Source organism: Diabrotica virgifera, chromosome 3, assembly GCF_917563875.1.
Source record: "Diabrotica virgifera virgifera chromosome 3, PGI_DIABVI_V3a".
In the NCBI taxonomy this organism is placed as follows: Eukaryota; Metazoa; Arthropoda; class Insecta; order Coleoptera; family Chrysomelidae; genus Diabrotica; species Diabrotica virgifera.
Genome location: NC_065445.1, coordinates 134,770,961 through 134,789,380, shown reverse-complemented (window position 1 = coordinate 134,789,380; position 18,420 = coordinate 134,770,961). Strand labels below are relative to the sequence as shown.

General features: G+C 34.2%; 1 protein-coding gene across 1 annotated transcript in view; it reads right to left on the bottom strand.

Moving 5' to 3' along the window:
- The window catches only part of LOC114327489 (isocitrate dehydrogenase [NADP] cytoplasmic), a 65,571-nt gene that overhangs the window by 11,039 nt on the left and 36,112 nt on the right, over positions 1-18,420 (bottom strand). Inside the window, exon 4 of the mRNA XM_028276129.2 lies at positions 10,963-11,270. Coding sequence (XP_028131930.1) covers positions 10,963-11,270 — 308 coding nt within the window. The remainder of the gene's footprint in view (positions 1-10,962; positions 11,271-18,420) is intronic.

Genomic DNA, 18,420 nt, shown 5'->3' with positions numbered 1-18,420 from the left:
ATAATCCAGTATCAAAAATGCTTAAAACTTAAAGACAAAAAAAGTTATGCGACAAAGTAACCGTTGCCCCACCCAAAACGGACGCCTATGACTGGTACTAGAAATTCACAATACATAGATGAAATCAATTTAACTCTGGAAGATAAATATGTGTACCAATTTTCGTTTTTCTAACTAGAATCGTTCTGGAGGTATTTAAGAAAAACTAGTTAAATGACGCCATCTTCAAAGAGTTCTAGCGCCCTTAGGAAGCGTTTTCGGACTAGGTAAATTGGGTTAAATTGTCTCAAAATTATCTGAGGAATCTCCTGTCTTCGTTTGTCGGTAGAGTTTCTGGACACCCTGTATAGTGCCCATCTAAAGTCTCCTCCCCCAGAGGGGCGGCGATAACGGGTCTGCAAGGAATGCACTGCAAAAAATGAATTTTTTTCTGTTGGTATTATCTTCTTTAAGTGCCGTCTCCCAATCGTAGGTTGGATATCATCATCACTATCTTTACTATAGTTACCGTTGCTCTGAAGAGTTCTATTCGCTGTGAGCCGATGAGTAGAGGGGATTTGACAGTTTTCGCCAGCGCTGTTAGTGGCAGTTTTGTGTATTGAATTTGAACAATTTTATCAGAAAAGTACAAGTTTCACACCGCGAGAGAGCGCTACCGACGAAACTCACAGCCAATAAAAACAGAGGTAACCTCTAAATTTCACATAAACTTCTTCTTTTTCTAAATGGCCTCTTGCGTAAGCAGTCATCCAGTCGCACGAATTTATATATTAAATATTAAAATGATAATGAATAAAATAAAAAAACATAATTACTTTTACTATTAATTCTGTGTATTCGTTCAGTAATCAGCTTACAATAATATTTCAGTTCATAATTTGTGTTTTTCTAGATAAATATCTATTTTTCTCGTTTTGTATATTTCACATACACCAATTTTATCAGAAAAGTATAAGTTTCAAATCGCTAGAGAGCGCTACCGTCAAAACTCACAGCCAATAGACTTGCATTTAAACCAGTCCCTTAAATTCTTCAACCATAACACTCTCATTCTTCCTGTACTCCTTCCTCATCTTATTTTCCCTGTAGTATCAGTCTTAGCATCTCATAGCGTTGTACCCTTACTACGTGTCAACGCGCTGCGTTGCGTTGCGACGCCGCAACGCATCGGAACGAGGCCCCATCAGTGCGTTGCGCTGCGTCGATCAGTTGCGATGTTTCAACGGATCGACGGACAAAGGTGTTCTTCGATGGCAGTGTCACAGTATATAGAGGTTCCATAGTAAAATCACTCCTATGTCGGCGCTTTGATCTCAAGAAGTAATACCGGCAGTACGCAATTGGTAATTCACCAGTGGTGGATGCGGGTTTTCTCTGTTAAAATCCGTACGTTTCTATGCGAGAGTGGGGCAAAAGCGACTGCCAACATTGCGCGGTCGCCATGCGCGACTACAGATTTTACTTCCAATTTTTCGGAGAGTGGTTCTACTGTCCCTCTTTATACTGTGACAGTGTCATCGCAAGGCAAGTGTGGCATACAATGCGTTGTTCCGTTGCGACGTCGCAACGCAACGCAGCGCAACGAACTATGTTGCAGAGAATTGTTTTCATTTTTACAAATGCATCTTTTCCTATTTCTATCTTCTTCTTGTTTAGATACTGTCTCCTCTAAAGAGGTTGCTAATCATCACAGCTATTTTCACTTTTAAGATTGCAGCTCTGAACAAGTCGATGGAACTGAAATTATACCACTTTTTCAGATTGTATTACTGACTATTCAGCTATTTCTATCCTGGCCCTTATCTCTGTTGTTTGATTATCATTATCTGCAATACAGGTTTCTGGGCATTTGTATTATTTTATCAACCCTTTCTATGAGTATATTATCCAAATGTAGGTATGCTTGTTTGTATATTTGTTTTCTTAGTTATTATCATGTATTTGGTCATTTTTTTTTATATTAATTTAGAGTTCATATTCTTCACAGAAACTGTTTGTTTTGTTTAGTAGTAATTGGAGTTGTTCAGTAGAGCTTGCAATAATCACGGTGTCAACTGCATATCATCTTATGTTGTTAATAGATCCTCCGTTTTTTATTATTCCTTCACTTTGAGATAGTAATGCTGATGTTATACAAAATACTAATTTAAGAACCGAAGGGTGTCTCTGCTAGTTTTACAGGCGGGCACCTTATACCTTGCTCCTTCAATAATATTTTCTGAAGCATACAATTTCTGGAAGAATGTATCTCTTTATAGTTGTTATGACGTTTCCGTGACGTAATACAGTGGAGTCCCGGTAATCCGAAGTAATAGGGAACTTGCATATATTTTTAAATATTAAAATAATATTAAAAAATATAAGGTAACATGATCATAAAACGCATGCATGCAAAAAAAAAACAAATATTGTTAACCCATAGGCTTATTACGAGACATTGAAAAAGCTATAAAATTCAAATTTCTTCAGAGGCGCGTAAACGGGTCTGACGTCACGACTCACGTCTACTTGCTAGATTTCTATGAGTCGACAACAAAGCCGCTAGGATATTTCGAAATTATTTACAAATTCATTCACATTTACTTAAAACTCTCATGTAGAAGTTGATTGTAAATAAAAGTTCAAAAAAAGGTTGTTTTGGGGATTTTATTAATTCCATTTTAATCATATTATTTAATTGGAAATTCCAAGGTATTTGTGTTCTTGTATAGTTCCATAATGAGTATATTTAGTTTCAAACTGAAATTGTTCATTTTGAGTGCTACTTTATAAAGTAGTGTTTTTAAATCTTTAATGGATTGCATGTGAGAGTTCATTTTAAATGAAGTAAAAGTCAGACTTACTCTCAATCTTTATTATAACTTCCGACGACCGGTTTCGCACAAATTTTAAAGAGCGAAACCGGTCGTCGGAAGTTATAATAAAGATTGAGAGTAAGTCTGACTTTTACTTCATTTAGTGTTTTTAAATGTATAATATGACTGACTAGGGTTTTTCAAAAAGTTAATCTGACAATCTACAGTAGTTGATTTCTTCATGGTGGCAAATTTTATAAAAAGCAGTGAAAGTTATTCTATTGGAGAAATGCGAGAAGGCAAATAAGTAGGTACCTATTATAAGTATTATTAATAAACACGTTTAAATTGTTTATAACAATAGTTTTTAGTTACTCTGACTTCTATTACTAAAAGTTTTGTTTATTTTTAAGTTATTTTTATTTTCTTTCTTCTTTGTTATGAATTTAAAATATTTATAAATTAGAGGTTTTAGTTTTGTTCATTACAAAATATTACGACCAGAAGTACATATATATTTGGAACATTTAATAACCAATAGACAACCAAATAACCAATGTTACAATGTACAATGCAAAAGTACAGTTGCAAATAATGTTTCTATTTAAAAAAAGTGTTGATTTTGCGTACCAGATACACACTTAAAAAATAACTCAAAATTTACTTATATTTGGATAGAATAGGACGCAGATCTTATCGACATAAAATATTTTTTATTTCTTTATGTGAGAATGAAATTCATATTTTAAACTAAATATATATTTATATATTATAATAAAACATTCTTTCTTTTTCTTTTTATAAGTAATTTTTTAGTAGTATCTATGTACTTACATTTTTTAAGAAATATGATATTAATGTAGGTATTTAATTTTGTTCAAACTTTATAATATAATTTGGCATTTGAGATACCCATGTTGTAAAATAAAAATGTATTTCCCTAAATTAAAAATAATACAGTCGACTCTCGTTAATTCGAAACTCTAGGGACTCTAGGGAAAATATTACGAATTATTGAGTGTTTGAAATATCAAATGGTTCGAAATTTGTGAGAGAAAATAAATAAAACTTCGAATTATTAAGTGTTGATGATTTATTAACTGTTACATATTCTATAACGATGAGAAAAGTTTAGAGGTATTACATTCGTGTATATACATACATGTATGTATTCCTAATGTAAATTAATCAATCTTTGGAAAGAACTGATTGCTCAGACTGCTCAATAATTTTTTTAAGAGAAAAAGGGCTTGAAATGCTTTTTCATCACTTTCGTTTTGTAGACAGAAGGTTTGTAAGGTATCAAATGAGGAGCTTGCTTCCTTAACTGACACTTCTGCCAAAGGTTCTGATGTATCGTACTCATCTTCATCGTTACTTTTTTCATTCGTATCTGTCGCAGATAAAATTTCGCCATCGGTTAGTGAACCTGAGACAGCAACATCTTCATTCGCTTGAACAAAGTCAGAAAAACTCACACCGCTGATGTCAACTAATGGTTCTATTGCTGGTTCTTCATCATCCAACTTTGAATTGTCGAGTGTTGGACGCCGATGAGTTCGAATTAACGCGTCTGTTTGTTATATAGCAATGATATTTTTCGTTCGAATTACCAAGTATATAAAAATGTATTGATTTAGTTCGAAATATAAAGAGATTTTGTAGGGAACTCGTGATAACTTTGAATTATAGAGAGATTCGAATTATCGCAGGTTTGAATTAACGCGAGTCGACTGTATTATGAATGCATGAAAATCTTTACAAGATATTATCTGCAGAGTGCACGTCTGGCACTAGGCAGTAGCCAAACGAGAACAGTGGTAAATATCATGGTTGGTGACGTCAGACCCAAGCGCGCGCTTTTAAAGTTGTTTGAAACGGTAATTTCGGGCGCGGAATTATAATCAGTTGTACGTACACTATTAATTGTTAAGACGTAATATTTTGAATTTATCATTTTTAAACATAAATTAACAATTTTATGCAAAAATATTTTTATGTGCAAGTTCCCTATTGGGACCGAACCCATTTCGGATTAAACAGATTTTCTCAAAACACCCTTTTAATAAAAAATAACATAAATATTATGCCTATGATTAAGTACAGTACTTTCGTTTTGAACGCAATTAGAGCCTATGATAATAAGAAGGAAGTAACTAACCCTTTAATAGAAGAACACATTCATCTAAGACGTACGATCAAACACCCATTCTTCATAACAAAAAGTTGGTTGGTCAATAAATTTATTGCCAAATTCTGTTTCGGATTAAGCGGATTTTCAGATTAGCGGAACTCTACTGTAATTTAATAAAGCGGACAAGTGGCAAAATATATTTTTTGAAAATGAAACCACAGGACACATTACAAGTGTTTACGCTCACAGTACTTCAAGCCACGGTGTTAAGTGCGCCAGTACAACTCTGTTCTCGTTTACTTCTCTCCACACCTCCGCGGACACCATTTAATCAACAACACACGTACATAACCTGTTTCTTTCAATTAATTGTTAATTCTTTAGTTTTTTATCATATTATGTAATAAACGTTTAAATTCGAAAATATGTAATAATGTAATGATTCACACAACAACATCGATATCTGATGACACTTTAATCAACCTTTTTTGTTGTCTAGTATCTTTAATTATTTTGACTAATAAAAATCGAGTAAGGGGACCATTTTCGTTGCCCAATCATATATTTTTAACTCTTGCCTTGCCTGTGGTTTTACATTCTAAGGGTAATTTGAACATGGATCATGTGGCAAATAATACCTCATTTGAAAATGATATAATGGAGCTCTATATTAGGGTGGCCCACATTATAATGTTAATTTTTCAAAGTTATATTAGACACCTGTGCACCCTCTAACTTTTTTACTTATAATATTAATAGTATTTATGCAAAATTTCAAGATGATATTCCATTTGGAAAGGAGTGCTCAAAGACATTTTATGTTGGGCATAATTTTAGAAAATCGGAATATTTGAGGGAATTAAAAATCAAGAAAAAACAGCTCAAAGTAAGTAAACTAAATGTATTTTATTTACAGTATAAAGGTACAATAAAACAATGCAATGATATTCATGAAAAGAATTTGCTGTGGGCGATCAATCCTTTGTTGATATTTTCAAACTATCGACGATCGCTTGTTTTGTAGTCTTTGTAGGCACCATCTTTCTGTTAGCTTCTATGACCTGGAGAAGCACCTGCTTTTCATCTTCATCATTTGTTAACAGCTTGTTAAACTCTTCAAACAGCTTTACTCCTCTTTCAACCAAGTCATTAACAACTTTCAGATTTCTGATGATGTTTTGACCTTTGATATACTCTTGGTCATCGGTCCATTCATCTGGGTTTTTGGTGAAAAAATTGGTATTGATTTCCAATTTCTCAAGTAACTGCAGTGATCTTTTTGAAGCAAAATCAGCCAAACGCGCTTTCTCAGTTAGGAGTGCTGAATTGCCTCTCACTTTCCGTTCAGCAGGCTCACATTTCATTTTTTCAACGATTTCCACCTTATCATCAACAGATACTTTTTTTGAGAACAGACTCAAACCAACCAACTCATCCGAAAGATACCAAAGATGAGATTTGAAAGCCTTTTTCACAATTTCAGTTACTTCAGGATCAATATCATGGTACTTTGTCATATCATTCCACAGTGAGAGATCTGACCATGGAGCATTTGAAGCTAAAGGAGCTTCTACCCAGTACTTGACGTAGACAAGAACTCCAAATTTCACAATGCGTTCAAGCTGAGCTTTCTCCCTTTGCGTTGTCACGAAACCACTGTCATCACGAAACAAATAGATTTTCATGCCATATAACAACTTAGCCATCCAACGGGCGTGGTGTACCGCACCAGGAGCTCTCCAATGAATTTTGGCTGGAGTGTGGCCTAAAGCAATTAAAGCCAGCTCAATCAACTCCATATAGTCATCCCGAGGCTGATTTTTGCCTTTTAAGGCAACTTGGAGAACATCAACTGCAGATTGTTTGAAATCTTCACTGCCAGGAATGTTTCCCAAAGACTGATAACTATCTTGTCTGATATATTGCCATGCTGCTTTGAATCTTTTGAATATAGGTATATCAGGTGAAATGGAGGGACCAAAACAGAAAGTAAATACTTTACTGAGTACAATCTCTAAAACATGGTGTCTGCATGCTAGCCATAACAATTCTCCTTCAACTAGGTGTTCAATCAGAACACAAGCTCCATTTTTCAACCCTGTGTTTACAGATGTTGTGTCAAAACACATACCCACTACCTTTTTACCCAAACCCCATTCAGTAAGCTTTTTGTAAACAGCATTAGCTGAATTTTCACCAGTACCACCAACTAATTTTGGTACACCAAGCAATTTATCTGTATTGTCAGCAGGACAAGATACTATGACAGGCAAACGGTCTACCTTGTCACTTCCCAAAATATCAGGAAGAATTTTTCCATCCCAGTGTACAATGACGGGATTATCAAAAGAGGTAGATTCTTTAATAGTTTGAAATATAGTTTTTCGTGCTTCCTTCCTTTCCCGTTGAATAGTGCTTCTTGAGAGCGGCAATTCACTGGGATCATGACCGAGAGCTGCTGCGATAGGAGCCATTAATCTTAAAGCTTCCCTATCAGAAACTTTGTTGCGATCCAATGCACTAACAACATGTGTGGAAAACAAACTTCTCTTTGCGATTGGTGGAGATGACAAGTCTGTGTGTGAATCTCTTTTGTTTCTTTGGGATGCCGAAGATGATGATGATGGTTTATACAGCTCTTCTTCTGATGAGCTGTGTTTTACTGGAGTACACTCATCTGATGAATCATCCTCTGAACTTTGGCAGGAAGCAGTCGGAGTCACCAGAGGCGAAGCGGTTCCCTCTTGAGCTTTTTGAAGTCTTTTTTGTTCTTTTAACTTTCTTTCAAGGATTCTCTCCTGTTTTTTTTTATATTCCTTGTCTTCTGATGTTATGATCATTTTTCTGTCAGTTCTTTGATCTATTAGAAACTGTCTGGTCCTCATCTACTTTACACATAACCAGGGCTTCACTGTGAGCAATATCAAAAAGCTGATCGAGCTGCTCTACAAACAGATTTTGTCTTTTGTTCTGGGCATCGGAGTTTCTTCCTTTATTTTTCTTTAGCATAAGCCATTCATTGTGTATTTTCTCAACTTTTTCAATACAATGTTTTTTTAATTTGGTAGGAATCGCAGCCTTTTGCCATACTGACATCACTTCTTCCAAGGTTAAGTGGCTAGCATTCCTTATGGATTTTTTCTCGTTTAGGAAAAAATGAAATCTGAGAAGAACTTGCCTTACAGAAGGTAGTTGATTCAACTGAGATATGGGTTCTAATTCTCTTATTCCAATTAAAAAAAAATTGTCTGCTTTACGCGTTGAAGTGGAGGGCGAAGCCATGACTACGCACATGCACAAATCACAGTTCTTACTTTTGTTCACTTTTTGCACTTGACTCGTATTTTCTACTAGTAACAAAATAGTCTTTTAAGACAAATATTATCAGTTTTTTTATATATATATATATCAATTACTTAAGTCTTTAAATGCACAATTTTCACAATTTCAGCATCTGAAACAAAAAAATAATGTAAGATATTAATTTTTGAAAATTCGACGAAATTGCGAAATTTTCAAAACTTTGAAGACTTTGAGCACTGCTTTCCACTCCACCTATGAATTGAAACTTTAGGGATTTACTTCTATTAGGCAAAGTAAAAAAATGAGAGGGTGCCTAGGGATGTTCTACAATTTTGAAATTTTTGGGCCACCCTACTCTATATATGAAAATAAGAGATATCTCAAATTACATTTTACACAAGATATGGTAGACTTGGCGTATACGACAATATAGCACAGGATTAATAGATCTACACAAAATAATGTAGTGTGACATATTTTTAACAACGAATTGCCAAAACACATCAATACATAAAGATTATGATTTCTTTATTCGATTACTTGTGTAATTTCACGTGACATCATAATCTAAAAAATAATCATCTAAAAAATAATAGACGTAATTATCTAAAAAAAGTTGTTTTAGCTCTATTCAAAAAACATTCGTTTAACTTTCTTAATATCCTAAAGCCATATGGTAGGGGGTAGGGGAGCTCAAGCGGGGATTTTTGCAGTTACTCGAGCGCGTCAGATTATCACATGGGGAGAAACCTGGTACCCTGCAGATGTACCTCTACCATATATTGGCTCTTAACACAGGAAAGTTCGTTAAGGGGGTCCCGAAAAAAAGATCTATCCTTAAAAATACTCGAAATTGTCAGATTAAGATAAGGTAAGTTAAGTACATTCAAAAGAGTGTATATTTCAAAAATCTGACGATTTGAGCGGGGTGTAAGGAAATGGGCGAGTCAAAAAGTTTCACAAAATAAAAGCGAATATTTCGCGAAACGAACGTCAGATCGAAAAACAAAAAAATACGTCTTCAATATTTTTCAAAAATCTATCGAATGGTACTAAACATGAGCCCCCACAGAGAGGGGTGGGGGTAAATTTAAAATTTTAAATACAAACATCAGATCGAAAAATTGCAAAATGCACTTTCAAAATGTTTTTGAAAAATCTATCAAATGGCACCAAACACGACCCCCCAAGGAAGGGGGGGTGGGGGGTTACTTTAAAATCTTAAATGGGACCCCCAAATTTTTATTGCAGATTTGGATTCTTTACGTAAAAATAAGCAACTTTTATTCGAGACATTTTTTTCGAATTATGGATAGATGCTATAATCGGAAAAAACGATTGTTGGAAATGGAAAATTAAATTAAAAAATTGAAAGTTCCCACTAAAATGGAAAATTTTACTTAACTTTTTTTGGTGTTAGGACCTAATAATCACAAGCCAATAGGTCCCCACAACGCTCGAGTGACTGCAAATTTAGCATACTTTGCTCCCCTACCATAAAACCATCTTTCGATGATAAGTCACTAGAGGATTTCGTGTGGGAGTCCTTGTGCCCAGGACTCCCACATGATAAGCACTTTGCTGATAGAGCCCGTATAGCGCATCCGAATGCTATCGGGGGCGGGGGGAGTGGATAGTTTGGAGCATTAGGGCGGGGTGGAGTGAGATTATGGGAGTTAATCCTCGCCCCAATGAATTGTATCACCCGAATGTCATTCTTAAAGGGTATGCCAGTCTTTCAGGCTGGGTTAAACACTATTGCTTGCTTGGTCCTAAAACCAAAATTACATGGCGCGATTTCAGTAGGTCTGTTCCAACCAACCGTCAAACTAGTCAGAAACCGTCAGCAAACAGGTGGCCAGTGCGAGAACATAATACAGTCATCGGTGCTTTCCCCTGTACACGCGCTGGTCGACTATTCGCTGATAGTTTCTGACTGGTTTGACCGCTAGTTGGAACAAACCTAGTGAACTACAAAATCCGAGCTTTACCGAACTTCCCATTCATAATTACCCATACAAATTACCACCATTTGTACTGTTTACGTAGGATATAACTCTTGAGTCTGCAGTCGTTTGATTTTGTTTCCTCGTATAGAGCTACCACTGTCGCGTATGGAAGCGAAACATGGACGATAACAAAAAGAGAAGTAAATAAATTGCTGATGTGGGAACGTAAAATCCTTCGAATGATATATGGCCATTGCAGAGACAGCGTGACAAACGACTGGAGGCGCAGATACAATGACGCGTTAAAGTATCTCTTTGGAAATGAAAATCTAGTCAGATATATAAAGGCCAATAGACTCAGAGGGACAGGGCAAGTGATACGCAGTAACGACAATCGCCTTATAGACAATGTATTTTGGGAAAAGCCAGATGGGAGAAGGCCTGTAGGACGTCGTAGAAAAAGGTGGAAAGATGCAGTCAGAGAAGATCTGGAGAAAATGGGAGTGTGACAATGGGAAATAGTGGCATGGGCCGACAAACATAGAAGGCTATAGTAAACGCGGTAAAGACTCACGAAGAGTTGTAACGTCATTGATGATGATGATGTATAGAGGTCGCTATAAGCGTGCACTGGTACATTATTTCATAATAACTGCTAGTTGGAGGGTTATATACCAAATATATAATATTGAGCTCAGCACGTTTTAATTGTAAGCCTCTCTCTATAGTTGGTTGGTCTGACTACATAATCGACTAAAACGATAAATAAATCAAAAGTTACCTGAGCGACTGAATCAGATTGCACATCTCCATCATAATTCTTGCAGGCCCACACAAATCCACCCTCGGATTTCATAGCATAGGCAACCATATCATCGATCAATCGATGTTCATACCAAATCTTCTTAGCTTCGTAGCTAGATTTGTATTCGCGATCGTAGATATCCTGGAAGATATCCTTGAAGCGACCATCGTATTTTTTCAAAATGGTGTTTTTGGTACTGAGGTACAGAGGATATCCTCTCTCGAGAGCGTATTTGAATGAAGAATGAGCGAATGCTACGATGGAATCATCGGTGTTAAACATTCCTAAAATGAAAAAAAAAAAAACGTGTTACTTTGTAGCGATAAAAAATAGTAAAATACAGTACAACCTCGGTATAACGAATCTGAAGGGTCCGAAAAAAAATTTGTTATATCGGGAATTTTTCTATAACGGGGCTCGTTATATCGAGGTTAAATGCGGCCAATATTCGTTATTGATGAGCAAAACAAGAACAAGACCAAGACCAGGCTAGTCTTGGTCTTGTTCTTGCAAGCTTGGTCTTGGTCTTGCAGCTAAAAGGCAGTCTTGGTCTTGGTCTTGCACTAGCCGGTCTTGTTCTTGGTCTTGGTCTTGCACTAGCCGGTCTTGTTCTTGGTCTTGGTCTTGCACTAGCCGGTCTTGTTCTTGGTCTTGGTCTTGCTGCAAGAGTCTTGCTGGTCTTGCTTTTTTGGTAGTAATAATTTGAAAAAACAATTTCGAATAAAATGTACATTGAAATAAATAAAGATGTGAAGAATGAAACTATATTTTTTGCTTTAAAATTTTAAAAGAATGTAGAATGTAGTTTCAAACGGATACCAATTTTAACATTATAAGTACATTCAGCTAATTATTCCATTAAAAAGTATGTTTCAAATACAAAGGTTTATTTTCAAATTTCAATTTTAAGTTGAATTGAGACACAACCTGCTTTTTATACATTCAATAGCATATTATGATATAAAAGAAAAAAAAAGTGAAAAAAAGTGAAAAAAAAAGAAGAAAAAAGAAAAAGTTTTTAGTTAGATTTTATTTTATTTGGAGGAAATACGCGCTTTATTTAATTATACATACCTATATACAAGGCAAAAGCAAAACTGTGTTTTTTATGTGGAGAAAAAATTTAAAAAACCTTAAATTTTAACAGATGTAAAATTCCTATTGAAATGATGTATCGAACGTGAACACTGATTTCTCATTAAAAAAACATTTTTCAGTTCATATGAACGTAAAATTTTTTAAACAATTTCTGGCCAAAAATTTCGCCCTGCGCACTTCATATTTCCTTAAAGAGAACATTTCTGAATAGGAATCCGCAGAGAAACCGAACCATAATTTTTTTTAGACGGGAGCGGCATCACACCATGGACTAAATGTTTCTTGCTAACATTACATTGCTATTAGGCCTTGATAAAATCACTGTCTAAACAATTTGGCAACAGGGCCAATTGAGCCAATGGGTGTAAGGACTGAATAGTGTTCAGGTTTCTACATTATTACAGAGTCATCATGTAGAAATCTACAATTAAGTTGAAAATGTTACCACAGTAACATGCTACAGTACAGCCATCTCTAGGATCAGAAACAAATTAATTAAGGGTTCATATCAACCTTAACCTATAAAGTTTGTACACATACTTAGTAAACATTCTGCATATACAGGGTGGCTGTATAGTGTGAAAAAGCTCGATATCTCGGAAAACTGTTCATAATAGAGAATACCTGAATAGAAAAATTAAAGAAAATCATTTTCCGAAGAATCCAGTATCACTCAAAAAAATTTCATTATTTTTAGCTTTTAAGTTCCGATTAGAAACAAATATGGCGGAAAATCTATTATACTGGAAACTGTTGAACTGTCATAGGAATAATTTTATTTTTGTTTCTACATATACGGTTTTTTAAATGTCATTTTTGGGTACTACAGAAACGACGTCATCAGTATTCTTTTCATAAAATGTGTTCTTATACGACAGTCTAATACGGAGCATTTTTTTAAATTCGATTGTGCTCCCCCTTTTTTTTGACGTTCGATTGCTTTTTTTGTTAAATTTGAGTGGCCGATGGCCTGCTTACGTTAAATACCCTGTACTTGGTGTTGTAAAATTATAAAATAACGCTAGAAAAGTTAGAAGAGGAATGTTAAAACCAATTTCCCTTAATCTGTTTTACTACCGATCAAAGTATATATCAAAATTGTTGATTTTTAGCTTAAAATATGTATTTTAAAAATTCGATATTGTTTAAGGTTTATTACAATGTCAGTATACAGAGAGAGTCTGTAATTTGGAATAAATTCAATATCACAAATACTAATTGTTTTTTTGAAAAATGCTCAGACCCGTCGATTAGTATTTCAAATTATCCTTTTTGACATACAATAATAATGTATACAGGGTGTCCCAATTTAGAGATATGACGTCATCGTTAATTTTCTTAAATGGCAACACTGTCATTTTGATAGCTATTTTGATAGGGTGTGTAAAGTTATATACAACTGCAAAATATCAAATTTTTATTCTCTACCATTTACAAGATAATAGAAAATAACAAAGTTATATCTGTAATTTGGAATGAATTCAATAATTAAAATACTAATTGTTTTTTTGAAAAATGCTTAGACCCCTCGATTAGTATTTCAAATTGTCATTTTTGACAACAATAGCAATGTATACAGGGTGTCCCAATTTAGAGATATGACGTCATCATTGATTTTCTTAAATGGCAACACTGTTAATTTGATAGCTATTTTCATAGCATGTGTAAAGTTATACACAACTGCCAAATTTCAAATTTTTATTCCCTACCATTTACAAAATAATAAAAAATAACAAAGTTATGAAAAACAAGTAGGTAATCAAAAAATAATAATTGAATTTAATTATTTCAATTAAGCAAATATATGTACTCATAATGCTGCCCTCAATTATTGTCAAATTGTCAATGGGCAACGTTATGAGAATTTGCTTAATTGAAATAATTAAATTCAATTATTATTTGATTACTTGTTGTTCATAATTGTTATTTTTTATTATCTTGTAAATGGTAGGGAATAAAAATTTGAAATTTTGCAGTTGTGTATAACTTTACACAAGCTATCAAATAGCTATCAAAATGACAGTGTTGCCATTTAAGAAAATCAACGAAGACGTCATATCTCTAAATTGGGACACCCTGTGTACATTATTATTGTATGTCAAAAATGACAATTTGAAATATTAATTGACGGATCTGAGCATTTTTCAAAAAAACAATTGGTATTTTAATTATTGAATTTACTCCAAATTACAGATATAACTTTGTTATTTTCTATTATCTTGTAAATGGTAAAGAATAAAAATTTGATATTTTGCAGTTGTGTATAACTTTACACACCCTATCAAGATAGCTATCAAAATGACAGTGTTGCCATTTAAGAAAATCACTGAAGACGTCATGTCTCTAAATTGGGACACCCTGTATACATTATTATTGTATGTCAAAAAGGATAATTTGAAATACTAATCGACGGGTCTCAGCATTTTTCAGAAAAACAATTAGTATTTGAGATATTGAATTTATTCCAAATTACAGACTCTCTCTGTATATTATTGAACTAAAAAAATAAAGTAATAAAAAACCAATTTCGCAAAAAAAGTACAAGAGTCATGCAGGTTGGTCTTGGTCTTGCGTAGTCTTGCAAGGTTCGGTCTTGGTCTTGTTCTTGCATACCTGGGCTTGGTCTTGGTCTTGCAAACCAAAAGGCGGTCTTGGTTTTGATCTTGCTGCAAGACCAAGACCAGTCTCGCTCATCATTAATATTCGTTAAAAAGGGGTTCTAAAGCTGAATTCAAACCTCTATATAACGAATTTTTCATCGCTTAACCTTGGTTTAACAAATGATTTACAGAATAACTGTAGACCTGCGTCTTAACTTATAAAGCATGATATCAAAAACAGGGGAAAAAACTTAAATGAAGCAGGTCCGATTGTTTTCATGTCTGGACTTGTCTGTGAGTCGCACTATCTACACTCAACTACGCATGAACTACGCTAAAACGAGGTTTGGAACGGAGAAATGCGTAATACAGGGGTTGCGTGAGTAATATAGGGGTTTGATACACTCAATATTCATTATACAGGGGTTTTAATTTATCTACGCAAATCGTAAAAAATCGTTATATCGAAGGTTAAAATCGAAATAATTCATTATATAGGGCAGAGGTATTTTTTACATTGAGTGTTACGGACGTTTGAAGGGGATTTAAAAAAATCGTTATATCGGGGTTCGTTATATCGGGACTCCACTGCAATAGATTTATTTGGATTTTATAAAGATTGACAAATAATAGTTACATAAAATTGTAACGATTGGGGCGCCACCTCGCGCCGGTTTCTTGCCACCGCTCTGTACAGACGCACTCCCATCTTAGGCCGGCCACTCACTATCAAGTACACCTGAACAGGTAGGCCTGTCCGGTATACCTGATCGTGTGTGGCGGATCAGGTCGCCTGAGAGGCTAGTTATTCCCGCCACACACTACGAGGTACACTGGGCAGGTCTACCTGTTCAGGGGTAGATGGTACCGGCAATGTTATAAAACGTATAGAGGAGAGTTCTGCCATCTGACGCCAACTCCACTGAATTCTTGGAGTATTGATCTAAGGTCGAACTGTCCCGCCGGCCACCAAGTACTGATTGGTTGCCTTCCGTTCCTTGCCGGATCGAGTAGTGATCGATTCTTCTACTTCTAACCCAGAATAAGTAATGATTATTCTTTCCACTTGGTGTAATGTGTACTAACGCATTGTATTTTCGTTCTAAATTTGCAGAGATAATGAATGTCGAATGATCTGTGTATACAAAAATTATTGTATTTCATGACTGATGTTACTTATCAGTTAAATTAGTTTAATTGTTATAAACTACACGGAAAAGCAACCAAGGTTGTTTTGATGTGAGAACAAGAAGTTAGTAATTTCATTCGAAAACAAATTTTCGCTTTTAATTATATTATCAGTAGTAATTGCACAAGAGCTCTGAAATTATTGAATTTTTCCCGAGTGACACTTTGACAGTTTTAATTTCACGAGCCGAAGGCGAGTGAAATTATGTCAAAGTGTCACGAGAGCAAAAATTCTATATTAATGTCAGAGGTCGAGTGCAATTTGTTGCGATTATTTCATGAATAAAACTGTTCAAAACCAAAATTTTATTGTAATTTATTTATGCAAGTACCATTAAACACACAGTTTTTATAAATATTTGACGATTGAAAGTCATCACTTTTATAATTTTTAAAACATTAATTGTCATTAATGTCACTGAATGTATTTTTTCGTAGCAACGAAGGGCACCTGACGTAATATACTTAACGACGGGAGATTATCAAAAATTATCGATTTATTTCAGATTTCTGTAGCTTTCTATTGGTCAGAATCTCCTAGGAATGAAATAATCAGTAGTAATTGCACAACAGCTCTGAAATTATTGAATTTTTCCCGAGTGACACTTTGACAGTTTTAATTTCACGAGCCGAAGGCGAGTGAAATTATGTCAAAGTGTCACGAGAGCAAAAATTCTATATTAATTTCAGAGGTCGAGTGCAATTTGTTGCGATTATTTCATGAATAAAACTGTTCAAAACCAAAAGTTTATTGTAATTTATTTATGTAAGTACCATTAAACACACAGTTTTTATAAATATTTGACGATTGAAAGTCATCACTTTTATAATTTTTAAAACATTAATTGTCATTAATGTCACTGAATGTATTTTTTCGTAGCAACGAAGGGCATCTGACGTAATATACTTAACGACGGGAGAATATAAAAAATTATCGATTTAATTCAGATTTCTGTAGCTTTCTATTGGTCAGAATCTCCTATGAATGAAATAATCACTTTAATTTATTTTAAAAATTTTAATTTTTTTCTGTCTATTGAAATATTGCAAAAAAAGTAAATCTAACATTGAACATTGTTATTTCAGAACAAAATTGTTAAATTCACCTCTGTTCAGTGAGTTCAAGGACTTTACAAACTACATAGAAAGTTTTGCCCTTTAATATTGATATTGGCAGCTTTGAAATTCAGTTGCTGGATTTATAAAATAAAGCAATGTAAGGTTCAAAAATTAGGGCGTCTTTATGCCGATTTAGAAAAATAAATGTGAATTAAATTTACAGCACAAGTCGTCTACTTTGAAATATCTGAAGGGGGAAGACAAATATGTTGATTTATATAACACCTAGAATAGTACACACCTGCCGAAACCAGCGAAAAAAAATTATTTTATTTTTACGATGATACATATTTACAAATCTATTACTACAAATTTTATAATTGTTTTTTTCCGTTTTTGATAGATTTGAAAATTCTTTGATAATAATAATCTGTAACGATAACATTTTTGGAAGGAAGTTGTACATCCCCTGTACAAGATTAAAATCAAACTAGAACTCAAATGGACATGACCATGGAATTAAAATTTGGAACCTGGAAAGTGCGAACCTTCTAAAGACAGGATATATGATTAGTTTGCCAGACTTACTTAAAAAATACGTTGTTGAAATATAAGCACTACACAAGTCGGTGAGAAATGCGTAAAAATAAAATCTCACTATACTACTCCGGAAACTAAACCAAACAAAGTGAAAGAGTAGGGTTTATAGTAGTAACTAAACAACTGAGAAAATCTATTATCGCATTTACAACAATATCAGACATAATTTTCATCATAAGACTCAAAGATAAATTGCATAACGCGACAATAGTCTTTTTATATGCACCGACAGAGGAGGCTGAAAAAGAGGTAGTAGATCTATAGGAGATTATATCGTGATCTACAGAAATTATATGATAAAATCCAAAGACACGATGATTAAATGATTTTATGATTAAATTAAATGATTAAATGATTTTAATGTTAAGCTGGGAAAAGAAGGATCTTTTGTTAATATATATTTGGAAAATATAGCTTACATACTAAAACCAGTCAAAATGGACTTAGGTAGGATATTTCATAGCAGCAGATACTTATGTAGTTGTCGGTGCTAACTTCCAAAGAGAATATATCCAAAAAGAAACGTAGAAAATACCAGGAACCAACGAAGCCAATCAAAATGACCACGTCCGAATCAGTATAACTAATGTCAGAATGTATCACAGAGCGAACTCTGACTCATATACTGTATTTCAATATTTTTGAAAAATCTATCGAATGGCACCAAACTCAATCCCCCACGGAGGTGGGGTGGGGGGTTAGTTTAAAATCTTAAATGGGAGCACCCATTTTTTATCGCAGTTTTGGATTCCCTACGTAAAAATAAGTAACTTTTGTTCAAGACATTTTTTCGAATTATGGATAGATGGCGCTATAATCTAAAAAAAAACGTTTGCTGGAAATGCAAAATTAAATTAAAAATAGAACTATTGGAAATGTTGGAAATTAA